The sequence below is a fragment of the Salvelinus fontinalis genome, unplaced genomic scaffold (genome assembly GCF_029448725.1).
Source record: "Salvelinus fontinalis isolate EN_2023a unplaced genomic scaffold, ASM2944872v1 scaffold_0398, whole genome shotgun sequence".
In the NCBI taxonomy this organism is placed as follows: Eukaryota; Metazoa; Chordata; class Actinopteri; order Salmoniformes; family Salmonidae; genus Salvelinus; species Salvelinus fontinalis.
Window position 1 is genome coordinate 65,001 of NW_026600607.1, and position 19,624 is coordinate 84,624.

General features: G+C 48.4%; 1 protein-coding gene across 3 annotated transcripts in view; it reads left to right on the forward strand.

Moving 5' to 3' along the window:
- The window catches only part of LOC129845898 (protein CLEC16A-like), a 117,620-nt gene that overhangs the window by 4,701 nt on the left and 93,295 nt on the right, over positions 1 to 19,624 (forward strand). For all 3 annotated transcript variants that reach the window (XM_055913821.1, XM_055913822.1, XM_055913823.1), the window contains exons 5-6: positions 7,321 to 7,621; positions 18,882 to 19,005. In XM_055913821.1, coding sequence (XP_055769796.1) covers positions 7,321 to 7,621; positions 18,882 to 19,005 — 425 coding nt within the window. The remainder of the gene's footprint in view (positions 1 to 7,320; positions 7,622 to 18,881; positions 19,006 to 19,624) is intronic.

A 19,624-nucleotide genomic window follows, 5' to 3' on the forward strand; every position in this document is an offset into this window, starting at 1 on the left:
GTGCCCTATATAGGGGAATGAGGGGCCATAATGTAGTGTCCTATTTAGGGAATAAGGGACCATAATCTAGTGCCCTATATAGGGGAATAAGGGACCATAATGTAGTGTCCTATTTAGGGAATAAGGGACCATAATCTAGTGCCCTATATAGGGGAATAAGGGACCATAATGTAGTGCCCTATATAGGGAATGAGGGGCCATAATCTAGTGCCCTATATAGGGGAATAAGGGACCATAATGTAGTGTCCTATATAGGGAATGAGGGGCCATAATGTAGTGCCCTATATAGGGAATGAGGGGCCATAATGTAGTGCCCTATATAGAGAATGAGGGGCCATAATGTAGTGCCCTATATAGGGGAATAAGGGACCATAATGTAGTGTCCTATTTAGGGAATAAGGGACCATAATCTAGTGTCCTATTTAGGGAATAAGGGACCATAATCTAGTGCCCTAAATAGGGGAATAAGGGACCATAATCTAGTGCCCTATATAGGGAATAAGGGACCATAATGTAGTGTCCTATTTAGGGAATAAGGGACCATAATGTAGTGCCCTATATAGGGAATGAGGGGCCATAATGTAGTGCCCTATATAGGGGAATAAGGGACCATAATGTAGTGCCCTATATAGGGAATGAGGGGCCATAATGTAGTGCCCTATATAGGGGAATAAGGGACCATATTGTAGTGCCCTATATAGGGAATGAGGGGCCATAATGTAGTGTCCTATATAGGGAATGAGGGGCCATAATGTAGTGTCCTATATAGAGAATGAGGGGCCATAATGTAGTGCCCTATATAGGGAATGAGGGGCCATAATGTAGTGCCCTATATAGAGAATGAGGGGCCATAATGTAGTGTCCTATATAGAGAATGAGGGGCCATAATGTAGTGCCCTATATAGAGACTGAGGGGCCATAATGTAGTGCCCTATATAGGGAGTAAGGGACCATAATGTAGTGCCCTATATAGGGAATGAGGGGCCTTTTAGGACACGACCTTTGCAATTAACCTTTGTGTTTCAGCACTCGACCTTTGGCTTCTGTGTATGGGGAAAAGTCATTGGTGTACTGACAATGGTAGCCCCTCTTAGCCCAATTCCCCTCTCTTCCTGAAGTGTGCACTTGAACATTGCCCGTCGTGGATTTAAAAATATAGGATTGGTGTTACCATTGGCTGGAGTTTCCACCATTTTGTTAACTCCATGATGGGAATTGTGTACACTTTTGGGAGGAAGTGGATAATCGGGGCTGTAGTTTTGGAATTGGGCTAATACTCCTCTGTTCCCTGTGACCTCTCTAGCTGACCCCTGACGTTTAACCTCTGACCCTGTCTGTGATTGGCTGGAGGTCTCAGGGAACCCCCCCCCCCCCCCCCAGAGAGACAGAGATCAGCTGCCTGTAGACCTGCTATAACAACCTGCCCCCCAACCTGCTAAACGAACACTAGGTTTTAAACCCTACGTATTAAGTCACTACAGTATGCGGTAGTAGGCTGGGAAAATGCTGCTAACTTCCCCCCCCAAAATAACACGATTCCAGATTCCCTGCTTATTCCAGCCTGATTCCAGCTATCTGTAGTTCTGGGAATTTAGTCGCTACTAGAATTAGATGCAGGGTTGTCCTGTAACTAACTACAGCACTTCGCCCTGTAACTAACTACGGCACGTCGCCCTGTAACTAACTACGGCACGTCGCCCTGTAACTAACTACAGCACGTCGCCCTGTAACTAACTACGGCACGTCGCCCTGTAACTAACTACAGCACGTCGCCCTGTAACTAACTACGGCACGTCGCCCTGTAACTAACTACGGCACGTCGCCCTGTAACTAACTACAGCACGTCGCCCTGTAACTAACTACGGCACCCTGTAACTAACTACGGCACGTCGCCCTGTAACTAACTACGGCACGTCGCCCTGTAACTAACTACGGCACGTCGCCCTGTAACTAACTACAGCACGTCGCCCTGTAACTAACTACGGCACGTCGCCCTGTAACACGTCGCCCTGTAACTAACTACGGCACGTCGCCCTGTAACACGTCGCCCTGTAACTAACTACAGCACGTCGCCCTGTAACTAACTACGGCACGTCGCCCTGTAACTAACTACAGCACGTCGCCCTGTAACTAACTACGGCACGTTGCCCTGTAACTAACTACGGCACGTCGCCCTGTAACTAACTACGGCACGTCGCCCTGTAACTAACTACAGCACGTCGCCCTGTAACTAACTACGGCACGTCGCCCTGTAACTAACTACGGCACGTCGCCCTGTAACTAACTACAGCACGTCGCCCTGTAACTAACTACGGCACGTCGCCCTGTAACTAACTACAGCACGTCGCCCTGTAACTAACTACAGCACGTCGCCCTGTAACTAACTACGGCACGTCGCCCTGTAACTAACTACAGCCCGTCGCCCTGTAACTAACTACAGCACGTCGCCCTGTAACTAACTACAGCACGTCGCCCTGTAACTAACTACGGCACGTCGCCCTGTAACTAACTACGGCACGTCGCCCTGTAACTAACTACGGCACGTCGCCCTGTAACTAACTACTGCACGTCGCCCTGTAACTAACTACAGCCCGTCGCCCTGTAACTAACTACGGCACGTCGCCCTATAACTAACTACGGCACGTCGCCCTGTAACTAACTACGGCACGTCGCCCTGTAACTAACTACATCACGTCGCCCTGTAACTAACTACGGCACGTCGCCCTGTAACTAACTACGGCACGTCGCCCTGTAACTAACTACGGCACGTCGCCCTGTAACTAACTACGGCACGTCGCCCTGTAACTAACTACGGCACGTCGCCCTGTAACTAACTACGGCACGTCGCCCTGTAACTAACTACGGCACGTCGCCCTGTAACTAACTACGGCACGTCGCCCTATAACTAACTACAGCACGTCGCCCTGTAACTAACTACGGCACGTCGCCCTGTAACTAACTACAGCACCCTGTAACTAACTACGGCACGTCGCCCTGTAACTAACTACGGCACGTCGCCCTGTAACTAACTACAGCACCCTGTAACTAACTACGGCACGTCACCCTGTAACTAACTACGGCACGTCGCCCTGTAACTGACTACAGCACCCTGTAACTAACTACGGCACGTCGCCCTGTAACTAACTACGGCACGTCGCCCTGTAACTAACTAACGCACCCTGTAACTAACTACGGCACGTCGCCCTGTAACTAACTACGGCACGTCGCCCTGTAACTGACTACGGCACGTCGCCCTGTAACTGACTACGGCACGTCGCCCTGTAACTAACTACGGCACGTCGCCCTGTAACTAACTACGGCACGTCGCCCTGTAACTAACTACGGCACGTCGCCCTGTAACTAACTACGGCACGTCGCCCTGTAACTAACTACTGCACGTCGCCCTGTAACTAACTACGGCACGTCGCCCTGTAACTAACTACGGCACGTCGCCCTGTAACTAACTACGGCACGTCGCCCTGTAACTAACTACGGCACGTCGCCCTGTAACTAACTACAGCACGTCGCCCTGTAACTAAGTACAGCACGTCGCCCTGTAACTAACTACAGCACGTCGCCCTGTAACTAACTACGGCACGTCGCCCTGTAACTAACTACAGCACCCTGTAACTAACTACAGCACGTCGCCCTGTAACTAACTACAGCACGTCACCCTGTAACTAACTACAGCACCCTGTAACTAACTACGGCACGTCGCCCTGTAACTAACTACAGCACGTCGCCCTGTAACTAACTACAGCACCCTGTAACTAACTACAGCACCCTGTAACTAACTACAGCACCCTGTAACTAACTACAGCACCCTGTAACTAACTACAGCACCCTGTAACTAACTACGGCACCCTGTAACTAACTACGGCACGTCGCCCTGTAACTAACTACAGCACCCTGTAACTAACTACGGCACCCTGTAACTAACTACAGCACGTCGCCCTGTAAATAACTACGGCACGTCGCCCTGTAACTAACTACGGCACCCTGTAACTAACTACAGCACGTCGCCCTGTAACTAACTACGGCACGTTGCCCTGTAACTAACTACGGCACCCTGTAACTAACTACGGCACGTCACCCTGTAACTAACTACGGCACGTCACCCTGTAACTAACTACGGCACGTCGCCCTGTAACTAACTACGGCACGTCGCCCTGTAACTAACTACGGCACCCTGTAACTAACTACGGCACGTCACCCTGTAACTAACTAAGGCACGTCGCCCTGTAACTAACTACGGCACGTCGCCCTGTAACTAACTACGGCACGTCGCCCTGTAACTAACTACAGCACGTCGCCCTGTAACTAACTACAGCACGTCGCCCTGTAACTCACTACGGCACGTCGCCCTGTAACTCACTACGGCACGTCGCCCTGTAACTAACTACAGCACGTCGCCCTGTAACTAACTACAGCACGTCGCCCTGTAACTCACTACAGCACGTCGCCCTGTAACTAACTACAGCACGTCGCCCTGTAACTAACTACAGCACGTCGCCCTGTAACTCACTACGGCACGTCGCCCTGTAACTAACTACGGCACGTCGCCCTGTAACTAACTACGGCACGTCGCCCTGTAACACGTCGCCCTGTAACTAACTACGGCACGTCGCCCTGTAACTAATCACATCACGTCGCCCTGTAACTAACTACGGCACGTCGCCCTGTAACTAACTACGGCACGTCGCCCTGTAACTAACTACGGCACGTCGCCCTGTAACTAACTACGGCACGTCGCCCTTTAACTAACTACGGCACGTCGCCCTGTAACTAACTACAGCACGTCGCCCTGTAACTAACTACAGCACGTCGCCCTGTAACTCACTACGGCACGTCGCCCTGTAACTAACTACGGCACGTCGCCCTGTAACTAACTACGGCACGTCGCCCTGTAACTAACTACGGCACCCTGTAACTCACTACGGCACGTCGCCCTGTAACTGACTACAGCACGTCGCCCTGTAACTAACTACAGCACGTCGCCCTGTAACTAACTACGGCACGTCGCCCTGTAACTAACTACGGCACGTCGCCCTGTAACTAACTACGGCACGTCGCCCTGTAACTAACTACGGCACGTCGCCCTGTAACTAACTACGGCACGTCGCCCTGTAACTAACTACAGCACCCTGTAACTAACTACAGCACGTCGCCCTGTAACTAACTACGGCACGTCGCCCTGTAACTAACTATGGCACGTCGCCCTGTAACTAACTATGGCACGTCGCCCTGTAACTAACTACGGCACGTCGCCCTGTAACTAACTATGGCACGTCGCCCTGTAACTAACTATGGCACGTCGCCCTGTAACTAACTACGGCACGTCGCCCTGTAACTAACTACGGCACGTCGCCCTGTAACTAACTACAGCACCCTGTAACTAACTACAGCACGTCGCCCTGTAACTAACTACGGCACGTCGCCCTGTAACTAACTATGGCACGTCGCCCTGTAACTAACTACAGCACGTCGCCCTGTAACTAACTACGGCACGTCGCCCTGTAACTAACTACGGCACGTCGCCCTGTAACTAACTACGGCACGTCGCCCTGTAACTAACTACGGCACGTCGCCCTGTAACTAACTACGGCACGTCGCCCTGTAACTAACTACGGCACGTCGCCCTGTAACTAACTACGGCACGTCGCCCTGTAACTAACTACAGCACCCTGTAACTAACTACAGCACGTCGCCCTGTAACTAACTACAGCACGTCGCCCTGTAACTAACTACGGCACGTCGCCCTGTAACTAACTACATCACGTCGCCCTGTAACTAACTACAGCACGTCGCCCTGTAACTAACTACAGCACGTCGCCCTGTAACTAACTACGGCACGTCGCCCTGTAACTAACTACGGCACGTCGCCCTGTAACTCACTACGGCACGTCGCCCTGTAACTCACTACAGCACGTCGCCCTGTAACTAACTACGGCACGTCGCCCTGTAACTAACTACAGCACCCTGTAACTAACTACGGCACGTCGCCCTGTAACTCACTACGGCACGTTGTCCTGTAACTCACTACGGCACGTCGCCCTGTAACTCACTACGGCACGTCGCCCTGTAACTAACTACGGCACGTCGCCCTGTAACTAACTACAGCACCCTGTAACGAACTACGGCACGTCGCCCTGTAACGAACTACAGCACCCTGTAACTAACTACGGCACGTCGCCCTGTAACTAACTACGGCACGTCGCCCTGTAACTCACTACGGCACGTCGCCCTGTAACTCACTACGGCACGTCGCCCTTTAACTCACTACGGCACGTCGCCCTGTAACTCACTACGGCACGTCGCCCTGTAACTCACTACAGCACGTCGCCCTGTAACTAACTACAGCACGTCGCCCTGTAACTCACTACGGCACCCTGTAACTAACTACGGCACGTCGCCCTGTAACTAACTACGGCACGTCGCCCTGTAACTGACTACAGCACCCTGTAACTAACTACGGCACCCTGTAACTAACTACGGCACGTCGCCCTGTAACTCACTACGGCACGTCGCCCTGTAACTCACTACGGCACGTCGCCCTGTAACTCACTACGGCACGTCGCCCTGTAACTAACTACGGCACGTCGCCCTGTAACTAACTACAGCACGTCGCCCTGTAACTAACTACAGCACGTCGCCCTGTAACTAACTACAGCACGTCGCCCTGTAACTAACTACGGCACGTCGCCCTGTAACTCACTACGGCACGTCGCCCTGTAACTGACTACAGCACGTCACCCTGTAACTCACTACAGCACGTCGCCCTGTAACTCACTACAGCACGTTGATTTAGTTCCTCATATTATACCTAGGACTGTGTCCTAAATGGAACCCTATGCTCTCTGGTCTAAAGTAGTGCACTATATAGGGAATAGGGTGCCATAAGGGATACACACTTTCAGACATAAAGGGACTAGTCCCCTAGGAGGTAGGGGGTAAGGGCCTAGTCCCCTAGGAGGTAGGGGTTAAGGGCCTAGTCCCCGAGGAGGCATGGGGTAAGGGCCTAGTCCTCTAGGAGGCATGGGGTAAGGGCCTAGTCCCCTTGGAGGTAGGGGGTAAGGGCCTAGTCCCCTTGGAGGTAGGGGGTAAGGTACTAGTCCCCTAGGATGTAGGGGCTAAGGGACTAGTCCCCTAGGGGCTAAGGGACTAGTCCCCTAGGGGCTAAGGGACTAGTCCCCTAGAGGGTAAGGGACTAGTCCACTAGGAGGTAGGAGGTAAGGGGTAATGGGTCTCTGGTAGTGTGGTCTCTCTGTGCACAACGGTGCTGAGCTCACTGGCGCCCCCTCTCTGTCTCCCAACACACAGCACACTAATGATTTTGCCCTGTACACCGAGGCCATTAAGTTCTTCAACCACCCAGAGAGCATGGTTCGTATCGCAGTCAGAACCATCACACTGAACGTCTACAAGGGTGAGTCACACACACACACACACACACACACACACACACACACACACACACACACACACACACACACACACACACACACACACACACACACACACACACACACACACACACACACACACACACACACACACACACACCACCCAGAGAGCATGGTTCGTATCGCAGTCAGAACCATCACACTGAACGTCTACAAGGGTGAGACTCACACACACACACACACACACACACACACACACACACACACACACACACACACACACACACACACACACACACACACACACACACACACACACACACAGTGTGTCTGTTATACCTGTCTGTCTGTTGTACCTCTCTGTCTGTTATACCCGTCTGTCTATCTATCTGTCTGTCTGTTGTACCTGTCTGTCTGTTATACCTGTGTGTCTGTTATACCTGTCTGTCTGTCTGTCTGTTATACCTGTCTATCTGTTATACCTGTCTATCTGTTATACCTGTCTGTCTATCTGTTATACCTGTCTGTCTGTTATACCCGTCTGTCTGTCTGTTATACATGTATGTCTGTCTGTTATACCTGTCTGTTATACCTGTCTGTTATACCTGTCTGTTATACCTGTCTGTTATACCTGTCTGTTATACATGTCTGTCTGTCTGTTATACCTGTCTGTCTGTTATACCTGTCTGTCTGTCTGTTGTACCTATCTGTCTGTCTGTTGTACCTATCTGTCTGTCTGTTGTACCTATCTGTCTGTCTGTTGTACCTATCTGTCTGTCTGTTGTACCTATCTGTCTGTCTGTTGTACCTATCTGTCTGTCTGTTGTACCTGTCTGTCTGTCTGTTGTACCTATCTGTCTGTCTGTTGTACCTATCTGTCTGTCTGTTGTACCTATCTGTCTGTCTGTTGTACCTATCTGTCTGTCTGTTGTACCTATCTGTCTGTCTGTTGTACCTGTCTATCTGTCTGTTATACCTGTCTATCTGTCTGTTATACCTGTCTATCTGTTATACCTGTCTGTCTGTTATACCCGTCTGTCTGTCTGTTATACATGTATGTCTGTCTGTTATACCTGTCTGTTATACATGTCTGTCTGTCTGTTATACCTGTCTGTCTGTCTGTTATACCTGTCTGTCTGTCTGTTATACCTGTCTGTCTGTCTGTTGTACCTATCTGTCTGTCTGTTGTACCTGTCTGTCTGTCTGTTGTACCTGCCTGTCTGTCTGTTGTACCTGCCTGTCTGTCTGTTGTACCTGTCTGTCTGTTATACCTGTCTGTCTGTTATACCTGTCTGTCTGTTGTACCTGTCTGTCTGTCTGTTGTACCTGTCTGTCTGTCTGTTGTACCTGTCTGTCTGTCTGTTGTACCTGTCTGTCTGTCTGTTGTACCTGTCTGTCTGTCTGTTATACCTGTCTGTCTGTCTGTTGTACCTGTCTGTCTGTTATACCTGTCTGTCTGTCTGTTGTACCTGTCTGTCTGTCTGTTGTACCTGTCTGTCTGTCTGTCTGCAGCCCTGGTATATATGTGAGCTTCAGCATGAAGACCTGTGTGTTCCCATTTACCTGGAGTGTGAATCTAACTGTTAACTGAACAGTGGGTGTATTTAACAGTGTGTTAGTTAGCTGTGTGGGTTGTGTAGATGTGTCAGTTAGCTGTGTGGGTGTGTTAGTTAGCTGTGTAGATGTGTTAGTTAGCTGTGTGGATGTGTTAGTTAGCTGTGTGGGTGGTGTAGATGTGTTAGTTAGCTGTGTGGGTTGTGTAGGTGTGTTAGTTAGCTGTGTAGATGTGTTAGTTAGCTGTGTGGGTTGTGTAGATGTGTTAGCTGTGTGGGTTGTGTAGATGTGTTAGTTAGCTGTGTAGATGTGTTAGTTAGCTGTGTGGGTTGTGTAGATGTGTTAGTTAGCTGTGTAGATGTGTTAGTTAGCTGTGTGGGTTGTGTAGATGTGTTAGTTAGCTGTGTGGGTTGTGTAGATGTGTTAGCTGTGTGGGTTGTGTAGATGTGTTAGTTAGCTGTGTGGGTTGTGTAGATGTGTTAGTTAGCTGTGTAGATGTGTCAGTTAGCTGTGTGGGTTGTGTAGATGTGTTAGTTAGCTGTGTAGATGTGTGGGTTGTGTAGATGTGTTAGTTAGCTGTGTGGGTTGTGTAGGTGTGTTAGTTAGCTGTGTGGGTTGTGTAGGTGTGTTAGTTAGCTGTGTAGATGTGTTAGTTAGCTGTGTGGGTTGTGTAGGTGTGTTAGTTAGCTGTGTGGGTTGTGTAGATGTGTCAGTTAGCTGTGTGGGTTGTGTAGGTGTGTTAGTTAGCTGTGTAGATGTGTTAGTTAGCTGTGTGGGTTGTGTAGATGTGTTAGTTAGCTGTGTAGATGTGTTAGTTAGCTGTGTGGGTTGTGTAGATGTGTTAGCTGTGTGGGTTGTGTAGATGTGTTAGTTAGCTGTGTAGATGTGTTAGTTAGCTGTGTGGGTTGTGTAGATGTGTTAGTTAGCTGTGTAGATGTGTTAGTTAGCTGTGTGGGTTGTGTAGATGTGTTAGTTAGCTGTGTGGGTTGTGTAGATGTGTTAGCTGTGTGGGTTGTGTAGATGTGTTAGTTAGCTGTGTGGGTTGTGTAGATGTGTTAGTTAGCTGTGTAGATGTGTCAGTTAGCTGTGTGGGTTGTGTAGATGTGTTAGTTAGCTGTGTAGATGTGTGGGTTGTGTAGATGTGTTAGTTAGCTGTGTGGGTTGTGTAGGTGTGTTAGTTAGCTGTGTGGGTTGTGTAGATGTGTTAGTTAGCTGTGTAGATGTGTTAGTTAGCTGTGTGGGTTGTGTAGGTGTGTTAGTTAGCTGTGTGGGTTGTGTAGGTGTGTTAGTTAGCTGTGTGGGTTGTGTAGATGTGTCAGTTAGTTGTGTAGATGTGTTAGTTAGCTGTGTGGGTTGTGTAGATGTGTTAGTTAGCTGTGTGGGTTGTGTAGATGTGTCAGTTAGCTGTGTGGGTTGTGTAGATGTGTTAGTTAGCTGTGTAGATGTGTTAGTTAGCTGTGTGGGTGGTGTAGATGTGTTAGTTAGCTGTGTGGGTTGTGTAGATGTGTCAGTTAGCTGTGTGGGTTGTGTAGATGTGTTAGTTAGCTGTGTGGGTTGTGTAGATGTGTTAGTTAGCTGTGTGGGTTGTGTAGATGTGTTAGTTAGCTGTGTGGGTTGTGTAGATGTGTTAGTTAGCTGTGTGGGTTGTGTAGATGTGTTAGCTGTGTGGGTTGTGTAGATGTGTTAGTTAGCTGTGTGGGTTGTGTAGATGTGTTAGTTAGCTGTGTAGATGTGTCAGTTAGCTGTGTGGGTTGTGTAGATGTGTTAGTTAGCTGTGTAGATGTGTGGGTTGTGTAGATGTGTTAGTTAGCTGTGTGGGTTGTGTAGGTGTGTTAGTTAGCTGTGTGGGTTGTGTAGGTGTGTTAGTTAGCTGTGTAGATGTGTTAGTTAGCTGTGTGGGTTGTGTAGGTGTGTTAGTTAGCTGTGTGGGTTGTGTAGATGTGTCAGTTAGCTGTGTGGGTTGTGTAGGTGTGTTAGTTAGCTGTGTAGATGTGTTAGTTAGCTGTGTGGGTTGTGTAGATGTGTTAGTTAGCTGTGTAGATGTGTTAGTTAGCTGTGTGGGTTGTGTAGATGTGTTAGCTGTGTGGGTTGTGTAGATGTGTTAGTTAGCTGTGTAGATGTGTTAGTTAGCTGTGTGGGTTGTGTAGATGTGTTAGTTAGCTGTGTAGATGTGTTAGTTAGCTGTGTGGGTTGTGTAGATGTGTTAGTTAGCTGTGTGGGTTGTGTAGATGTGTTAGCTGTGTGGGTTGTGTAGATGTGTTAGTTAGCTGTGTGGGTTGTGTAGATGTGTTAGTTAGCTGTGTAGATGTGTCAGTTAGCTGTGTGGGTTGTGTAGATGTGTTAGTTAGCTGTGTAGATGTGTGGGTTGTGTAGATGTGTTAGTTAGCTGTGTGGGTTGTGTAGGTGTGTTAGTTAGCTGTGTGGGTTGTGTAGGTGTGTTAGTTAGCTGTGTAGATGTGTTAGTTAGCTGTGTGGGTTGTGTAGGTGTGTTAGTTAGCTGTGTGGGTTGTGTAGGTGTGTTAGTTAGCTGTGTGGGTTGTGTAGATGTGTCAGTTAGTTGTGTAGATGTGTTAGTTAGCTGTGTGGGTTGTGTAGATGTGTTAGTTAGCTGTGTGGGTTGTGTAGATGTGTCAGTTAGCTGTGTGGGTTGTGTAGATGTGTTAGTTAGCTGTGTAGATGTGTTAGTTAGCTGTGTGGGTGGTGTAGATGTGTTAGTTAGCTGTGTGGGTTGTGTAGATGTGTCAGTTAGCTGTGTGGGTTGTGTAGATGTGTTAGTTAGCTGTGTGGGTTGTGTAGATGTGTTAGTTAGCTGTGTGGGTTGTGTAGATGTGTTAGTTAGCTGTGTGGGTGGTGTAGATGTGTCAGTTAGCTGTGTGGGTTGTGTAGATGCGTCAGTTAGCTGTGTGGGTTGTGTAGATGTGTCAGTTAGCTGTGTGGGTGGTGTAGATGTGTCAGTTAGCTGTGTGGGTTGTGTAGATGTGTTAGTTAGCTGTGTGGGTTGTGTAGATGTGTTAGTTAGCTGTGTGGGTTGTGTAGATGTGTTAGTTAGCTGTGTGGGTGGTGTAGATGTGTCAGTTAGCTGTGTGGGTTGTGTAGATGTGTTAGTTAGCTGTGTGGGTTGTGTAGATGTGTTAGTTAGCTGTGTGGGTTGTGTAGATGTGTTAGTTAGCTGTGTGGGTGGTGTGATGTGTTAGTTAGCTGTGTGGGTTGTGTAGATGTGTTAGTTAGCTGTGTGGGTTGTGTAGATGTGTCAGTTAGCTGTGTGGGTGGTGTAGATGTGTCAGTTAGCTGTGTGGGTGGTGTAGATGTGTCAGTTAGCTGTGTGGGTTGTGTAGATGTGTTAGTTAGCTGTGTGGGTTGTGTAGATGTGTTAGCTGTGTGGGTTGTGTAGATGTGTTAGCTGTGTGGGTTGTGTAGATGTGTTAGCTGTGTGGGTTGTGTAGATGTGTTAGTTAGCTGTGTGGGTTGTGTAGATGTGTTAGTTAGCTGTGTGGGTTGTGTAGATGTGTTAGTTAGCTGTGTAGATGTGTTAGTTAGCTGTGTGGGTTGTGTAGATGTGTTATCTGTGTGGGTCGTGTAGATGTGTTAGTTAGCTGTGTGGGTTGTATAGATGTGTTAGTTAGCTGTGTAGATGTGTTAGTTAGCTGTGTGGGTTGTGTAGATGTGTTATCTGTGTGGGTCGTGTAGATGTGTTAGTTAGCTGTGTGGGTTGTGTAGATGTGTGGGTTGTGTAGATGTGTTAGCTGTGTGGGTGGTGTAGATGTGTTAGTTAGCTGTGTGGGTTGTGTAGATGTGTTAGCTGTGTGGGTTGTGTAGATGTGTTAGCTGTGTGGGTTGTGTAGATGTGTGGGTTGTGTAGATGTGTTAGTTAGCTGTGTGGGTTGTGTAGATGTGTTATCTGTGTGGGTCGTGTAGATGTGTTAGTTAGCTGTGTGGGTTGTATAGATGTGTTAGTTAGCTGTGTGGGTTGTGTAGATGTGTTAGTTAGCTGTGTGGGTCGTGTAGATGTGTTAGTTAGCTGTGTGGGTTGTGTAGATGTGTTAGTTAGCTGTGTGGGTTGTGTAGATGTGTTAGTTAGCTGTGTGGGTTGTGTAGATGTGTTAGTTAGCTGTGTGGGTTGTGTAGATGTGTTATCTGTGTGGGTTGTGTAGGTGTGTTAGCTGTGTGGGTTGTGTAGATGTGTTAGCTGTGTGGGTTGTGTAGATGTGTTAGCTGTGTGGGTTGTGTAGATGTGTTATCTGTGTGGGTTGTGTAGATGTGTGGGTTGTGTAGATGTGTGGGTTGTGTAGATGTGTTAGCTGTGTGGGTTGTGTAGATGTGTTAGCTGTGTGGGTTGTGTAGATGTGTTAGTTAGCTGTGTGGGTTGTGTAGATGTGTGGGTTGTGTAGGTGTGTTAGTTAGCTGTGTGGGTCGTGTAGATGTGTTAGTTAGCTGTGTGGGTTGTGTAGATGTGTCAGTTAGCTGTGTGGGTTGTGTAGATGTGTCAGTTAGCTGTGTGGGTTGTGTAGATGTGTTAGTTAGCTGTGTAGATGTGTTAGTTAGCTGTGTGGGTTGTGTAGATGTGTTAGTTAGCTGTGTAGATGTGTTAGTTAGCTGTGTAGATGTGTTAGTTAGCTGTGTGGGTTGTGTAGATGTGTTAGTTAGCTGTGTGGGTTGTGTAGATGTGTTATCTGTGTGGGTTGTGTAGATGTGTGTTAACCGTAGTGGGGAAGCCTTTCTGTCTGAACAGCATTAAATAGACTGTTCAATGTGTCTAGCTGCTAGTAATGATGGTGATAGACACTACACAGCTACCTGACTACCGTTAACCTTGTGTATGCTCTCTCCCTCACCTCCCTCTCACCACCCCCCTCTCCCTTCTCTCCCTCTTCTCCTCTACCTCTCTCCTCCTCTACCTCTCTCCTCCTCTCCCTCCTCTTCCTCCTCTCGCTCCCCCTCTCTCCTCTCTCTCCACTCTCCTCTCTCTCTCTCTCCTCCTCCTCCTCCTCCTCCTCCTCCTCCTCCTCCTCCTCTCTCTCTCTCTCTCCTCATCCTCCTCTCTCTCTCCTCCTCTCCTCTCTCTCCTCTCTCTCCTCTCTCTCCTCTTCCTCCTCTTCCTCCTCTTCCTCCTCTTCCTCCTCTTCCTCCTCTTCCTCCTCTCTCTCCCTCGCCTTCCTCCTCTCTCTCCCTCGCTCCTCCCCTTTTCCCCTCTCCTCCTCTCCTCTTCCTCTCCTCTCACTATAACCTCCCGTGGGCCTAACTCCAGTCTCATGTAAGTCTGATTAATATATGTATCTCACTGTATGTATGTGTGTCTATATATAGTAATCATTAATGTTATTAATTATATTATTGACTTGGGCTTATCATTTAAATGTGTAAACTGACCTGCATGTTTTTGTTGGTTTCTGTGCAATTCAAACCCATCATTTTCTAGTCAACTGTTATAATACTGATATACAGTTGTAATACACATTTTCTAAGCGGTGAAACATTACATTTTTTGAACACCGGGCCTCTGAACACCTCCGTACAACCGTTAACGATGAGTATTTAGAATGTTAGGACGAGTATTCAGAATGTTACGATGAGTATTCAGAATGTTACGATGAGTATTCAGAATGTTACGACGAGTATTCAGAATGTTACGACGAGTATTCAGAATGTCACGACGAGTATTCATAATGTTACGACGAGTATTCAGAATGTTAGGACGAGTATTCAGAATGTTACGATGAGTATTCAGAATGTTAGGACGAGTATTCAGAATGTTACGATGAGTATTCAGAATGTTACGATGAGTATTCAGAATGTTACGATGAGTATTCAGAATGTTACGACGAGTATTCAGAATGTTACGACGAGTATTCAGAATGTTACGACGAGTATTCAGAATGTTACGAGTTGTAGTTTGGCCTACCGTGATGACACACTATGGTCAGAAACCATAGCTGGTAGTTAGCAGCTAATCCACGAGACTAACCTCCCCTTTCCTCCCTCCCCGACGTTTTCCTTCTGTCTCTCTTTTCAGAGTATAGTCCTCCATATCAGTCTCTCTGTTTAGGGTAGAGTCCTCCATATCAGTCTCTCTGTTTAGGGTAGAGTCCTCCATATCAGTCTCTCTGTTTAGGGTAGAGGCCTCCATATCAGTCTCTCTTTTAGAGTATAGTCCTCCATATCAGTCTCTCTGTTTAGGGTAGAGTCCTCCATATCAGTCTCTCTTTTAGAGTAGAGTCCTCCATATCAGTCTCTCTTTTAGAGTATAGTCCTCCATATCAGTCTCTCTGTTTAGGGTAGAGTCCTCCATATCAGTCTCTCTGTTTAGGGTAGAGTCCTCCATATCAGTCTCTCTTTTAGAGTAGAGTCCTCCATATCAGTCTCTCTTTTAGAGTATAGTCCTCCATATCAGTCTCTCTGTTTAGGGTAGAGTCCTCCGTATCAGTCTCTCTGTTTAGGGTAGAGTCCTCCATATCAGTCTCTCTTTTAGAGTAGAGTCCTCCATATCAGTCTCTCTTTTAGAGTATAGTCCTCCATATCAGTCTCTCTGTTTAGGGTAGAGTCCTCCGTATCAGTCTCTCTGTTTAGGGTAGAGTCCTCCATATCAGTCTCTCTTTTAGAGTATAGTCCTCCATATCAGTCTCTCTGTTTAGGGTAGAGTCCTCCATATCAGTCTCTCTTTTAGAGTATAGTCCTCCATATCAGTCTCTCTGTTTAGGGTAGAGTCCTCCGTATCGGTCTCTTTTTAGAGTCGAGTCCTCCGTATCGGTCTCTTTTTAGAGTCGAGTCCTCCGTATCGGTCTCTTTTTAGAGTCGAGTCCTCCGTATCGGTCTCTTTTTAGAGTCGAGTCCTCCGTATCGGTCTCTTTTTAGAGTCGAGTCCTCCGTATCGGTCTCTCTTTTAGGGTAGAGTCCTCCATATCGGTCTCTCTTTTAGGGTAGAGTCCTCCATATCGGTCTCTCTTTTAGAGTAGAGTCCTCCATATCAGTCTCTCTGTTAGAGTAGAGTCCTCCATATCAGTCTCTCTGTTAGGGTAGAGTCCTTCGTATCGCTCTCTGTTAGGGTAGAGTCCTTCGTATCGCTCTCTTTTAGAGTCGAGTCCTCCGTATCGCTCTCTTTTTAGAGTCGAGTCCTCCGTATCGCTCTCTTTTTAGAGTCGAGTCCTCCGTATCGCTCTCTTTTTAGAGTCGAGTCCTCCGTATCGCTCTCTTTTTAGAGTCGAGTCCTCCGTGTCGGTCTCTTTTTAGAGTCGAGTCCTCCGTGTCGGTCTCTTTTTAGAGTCGAGTCCTCCGTGTCGGTCTCTTTTTAGAGTCGAGTCCTCCGTGTCGGTCTCTTTTTAGAGTCGAGTCCTCCGTGTCGGTCTCTTTTTAGAGTCGAGTCCTCCGTGTCGGTCTCTTTTTAGAGTCGAGTCCTCCGTGTCGGTCTCTTTTTAGAGTCGAGTCCTCCGTGTCGGTCTCTTTTTAGAGTCGAGTCCTCCGTGTCGGTCTCTTTTTAGAGTCGAGTCCTCCGTGTCGGTCTCTTTTTAGAGTCGAGTCCTCCGTGTCGGTCTCTTTTTAGAGTCGAGTCCTCCGTGTCGGTCTCTTTTTAGAGTCGAGTCCTCCGTGTCGGTCTCTTTTTAGAGTCGAGTCCTCCGTGTCGGTCTCTTTTTAGAGTCGAGTCCTCCGTGTCGGTCTCTTTTTAGAGTCGAGTCCTCCGTGTCGGTCTCTTTTTAGAGTCGAGTCCTCCGTGTCGGTCTCTTTTTAGAGTCGAGTCCTCCGTGTCGGTCTCTTTTTAGAGTCGAGTCCTCCGTGTCGGTCTCTTTTTAGAGTCGAGTCCTCCGTGTCGGTCTCTTTTTAGAGTCGAGTCCTCCGTGTCGGTCTCTTTTTAGAGTCGAGTCCTCCGTGTCGGTCTCTTTTTAGAGTCGAGTCCTCCGTGTCGGTCTCTTTTTAGAGTCGAGTCCTCCGTGTCGGTCTCTTTTTAGAGTCGAGTCCTCCGTGTCGGTCTCTTTTTAGAGTCGAGTCCTCCGTGTCGGTCTCTTTTTAGAGTCGAGTCCTCCGTGTCGGTCTCTTTTTAGAGTCGAGTCCTCCGTGTCGGTCTCTTTTTAGAGTCGAGTCCTCCGTGTCGGTCTCTTTTTAGAGTCGAGTGCTCCGTGTCGGTCTCTTTTTAGAGTCGAGTCCTCCGTGTCGGTCTCTTTTTAGAGTCGAGTCCTCCGTGTCGGTCTCTTTTTAGAGTCGAGTCCTCCGTGTCGGTCTCTTTTTAGAGTCGAGTCCTCCGTGTCGGTCTCTTTTTAGAGTCGAGTCCTCCGTATCGCTCTCTGTTAGAGTCGAGTCCTCCGTATCGCTCTTTTTTAGAGTCGAGTCCTCCGTGTCGCTCTCTTTTTAGAGTCGAGTCCTCCGTGTCGGTCTCTTTTTAATCGAGTCCTCCGTGTCGGTCTCTTTTTAGGGTCGAGTCCTCCGTGTCGGTCTCTTTTTAGGGTCGAGTCCTCAGTGTCGCTCTCTTTTTAGAGTCGAGTCCTCCGTGTCAGTCTCTCTTTTTAGGGTCGAGTCCTCCGTGTCGGTCTCTTTTTAGAGTCGAGTCCTCCGTGTCGGTCTCTTTTTAGAGTCGAGTCCTCCGTGTCGGTCTCTTTTTAGAGTCGAGTCCTCCGTGTCGCTCTCTTTTTAGAGTCGAGTCCTCCGTGTCGCTCTCTTTTTAGAGTCGAGTCCTCCGTGTCGCTCTCTTTTTAGAGTCGAGTCCTCCGTGTCGCTCTCTTTTTAGAGTCGAGTCCTCCGTGTCGCTCTCTTTTTAGAGTCGAGTCCTCCGTGTCGCTCTCTTTTTAGAGTCGAGTCCTCCGTGTCGCTCTCTTTTTAGAGTCGAGTCCTCCGTGTCGCTCTCTTTTTAGAGTCGAGTCCTCCGTGTCGCTCTCTTTTTAGAGTCGAGTCCTCCGTGTCGCTCTCTTTTTAGAGTCGAGTCCTCCGTGTCGCTCTCTTTTTAGAGTCGAGTCCTCCGTGTCGCTCTCTTTTTAGAGTCGAGTCCTCCGTGTCGCTCTCTTTTTAGAGTCGAGTCCTCCGTGTCGCTCTCTTTTTAGAGTCGAGTCCTCCGTGTCGCTCTCTTTTTAGAGTCGAGTCCTCCGTGTCGCTCTCTTTTTAGAGTCGAGTCCTCCGTGTCGCTCTCTTTTTAGAGTCGAGTCCTCCGTGTCGCTCTCTTTTTAGAGTCGAGTCCTCCGTGTCGCTCTCTTTTTAGAGTCGAGTCCTCCGTGTCGCTCTCTTTTTAGAGTCGAGTCCTCCGTGTCGCTCTCTTTTTAGAGTCGAGTCCTCCGTGTCGCTCTCTTTTTAGAGTCGAGTCCTCCGTGTCGCTCTCTTTTTAGAGTCGAGTCCTCCGTGTCGCTCTCTTTTTAGAGTCGAGTCCTCCGTGTCGCTCTCTTTTTAGAGTCGAGTCCTCCGTGTCGCTCTCTTTTTAGAGTCGAGTCCTCCGTGTCGCTCTCTTTTTAGAGTCGAGTCCTCCGTGTCGCTCTCTTTTTAGAGTCGAGTCCTCCGTGTCGCTCTCTTTTTAGAGTCGAGTCCTCCGTGTCGCTCTCTTTTTAGAGTCGAGTCCTCCGTGTCGCTCTCTTTTTAGAGTCGAGTCCTCCGTGTCGCTCTCTGTTAGAGTCGAGTCCTCCGTGTCGCTCTCTGTTAGAGTCGAGTCCTCCGTGTCGCTCTCTGTTAGAGTCGAGTCCTCCGTGTCGCTCTCTTTTTAGAGTCGAGTCCTCCGTGTCGGTCTCTTTTTAGAGTCGAGTCCTCCGTGTCGCTCTCTTTTTAGAGTCGAGTCCTCCGTGTCGGTCTCTGAGTCGAGACTATCTTCTCCTGGAGAGAACAGCTTTAGTCTCTACATTAGTTATACTCATATCTACTCTCTGTAAATGTCTGGTCCTGGATTCCTCTGTCTCCCCCCCCCCCTCTCCCCATCTATCTGTGTAACCATGACCTTGTAACCTTGACCTCTCACCTCTCTAGTGGACAACCAGCACATGCTCCACTACATTCGAGACAAGACGGCGGTCCCGTACTTCAGTAACCTGGTCTGGTTCATCGGCTCCCACGTCATCGAGCTGGACAAGTGTGTTCAGACAGACCAAGAGTGAGTACACACACATACACACACACACACTCTCACACACACACACACACACACACACACACACACACACACACACACACACACACACACACACACACACACACACACACACACACACACACACACACACACACACACACACACACACATATACAGTACATACACACACAAACACACACACACACACACACACACACACACACACACACATATACAGTACATACACACATACACACACAAACACAGACACACACACACACACACACACACACACACACACACACACACACACACACATATATACACAGTATATGCAAACACACGGCAGCAACGTCATCAAACTGGACCAAATGTGTTCAGTCATTTTTCTTCTACGTGCTGTTATCATCTAGCTTCTCATTTCTATAGAACCTGCCTGATAGGTGTATAACAGACTGGACGTTGACCAATGTCTGTATGTCGGATGGGTCATTCTCACTGTGTCCACTAGGTGTCAGGGTCTCTATCTAACCTTCAGATGGGTCATTCTCACTGTGTCCACTAGGTGTCTCTATTTAACCTTCAGATGGGTCATTCTCACTGTGTCCACTAGGGGTCTCTATCTAACCTTCAGATGGGT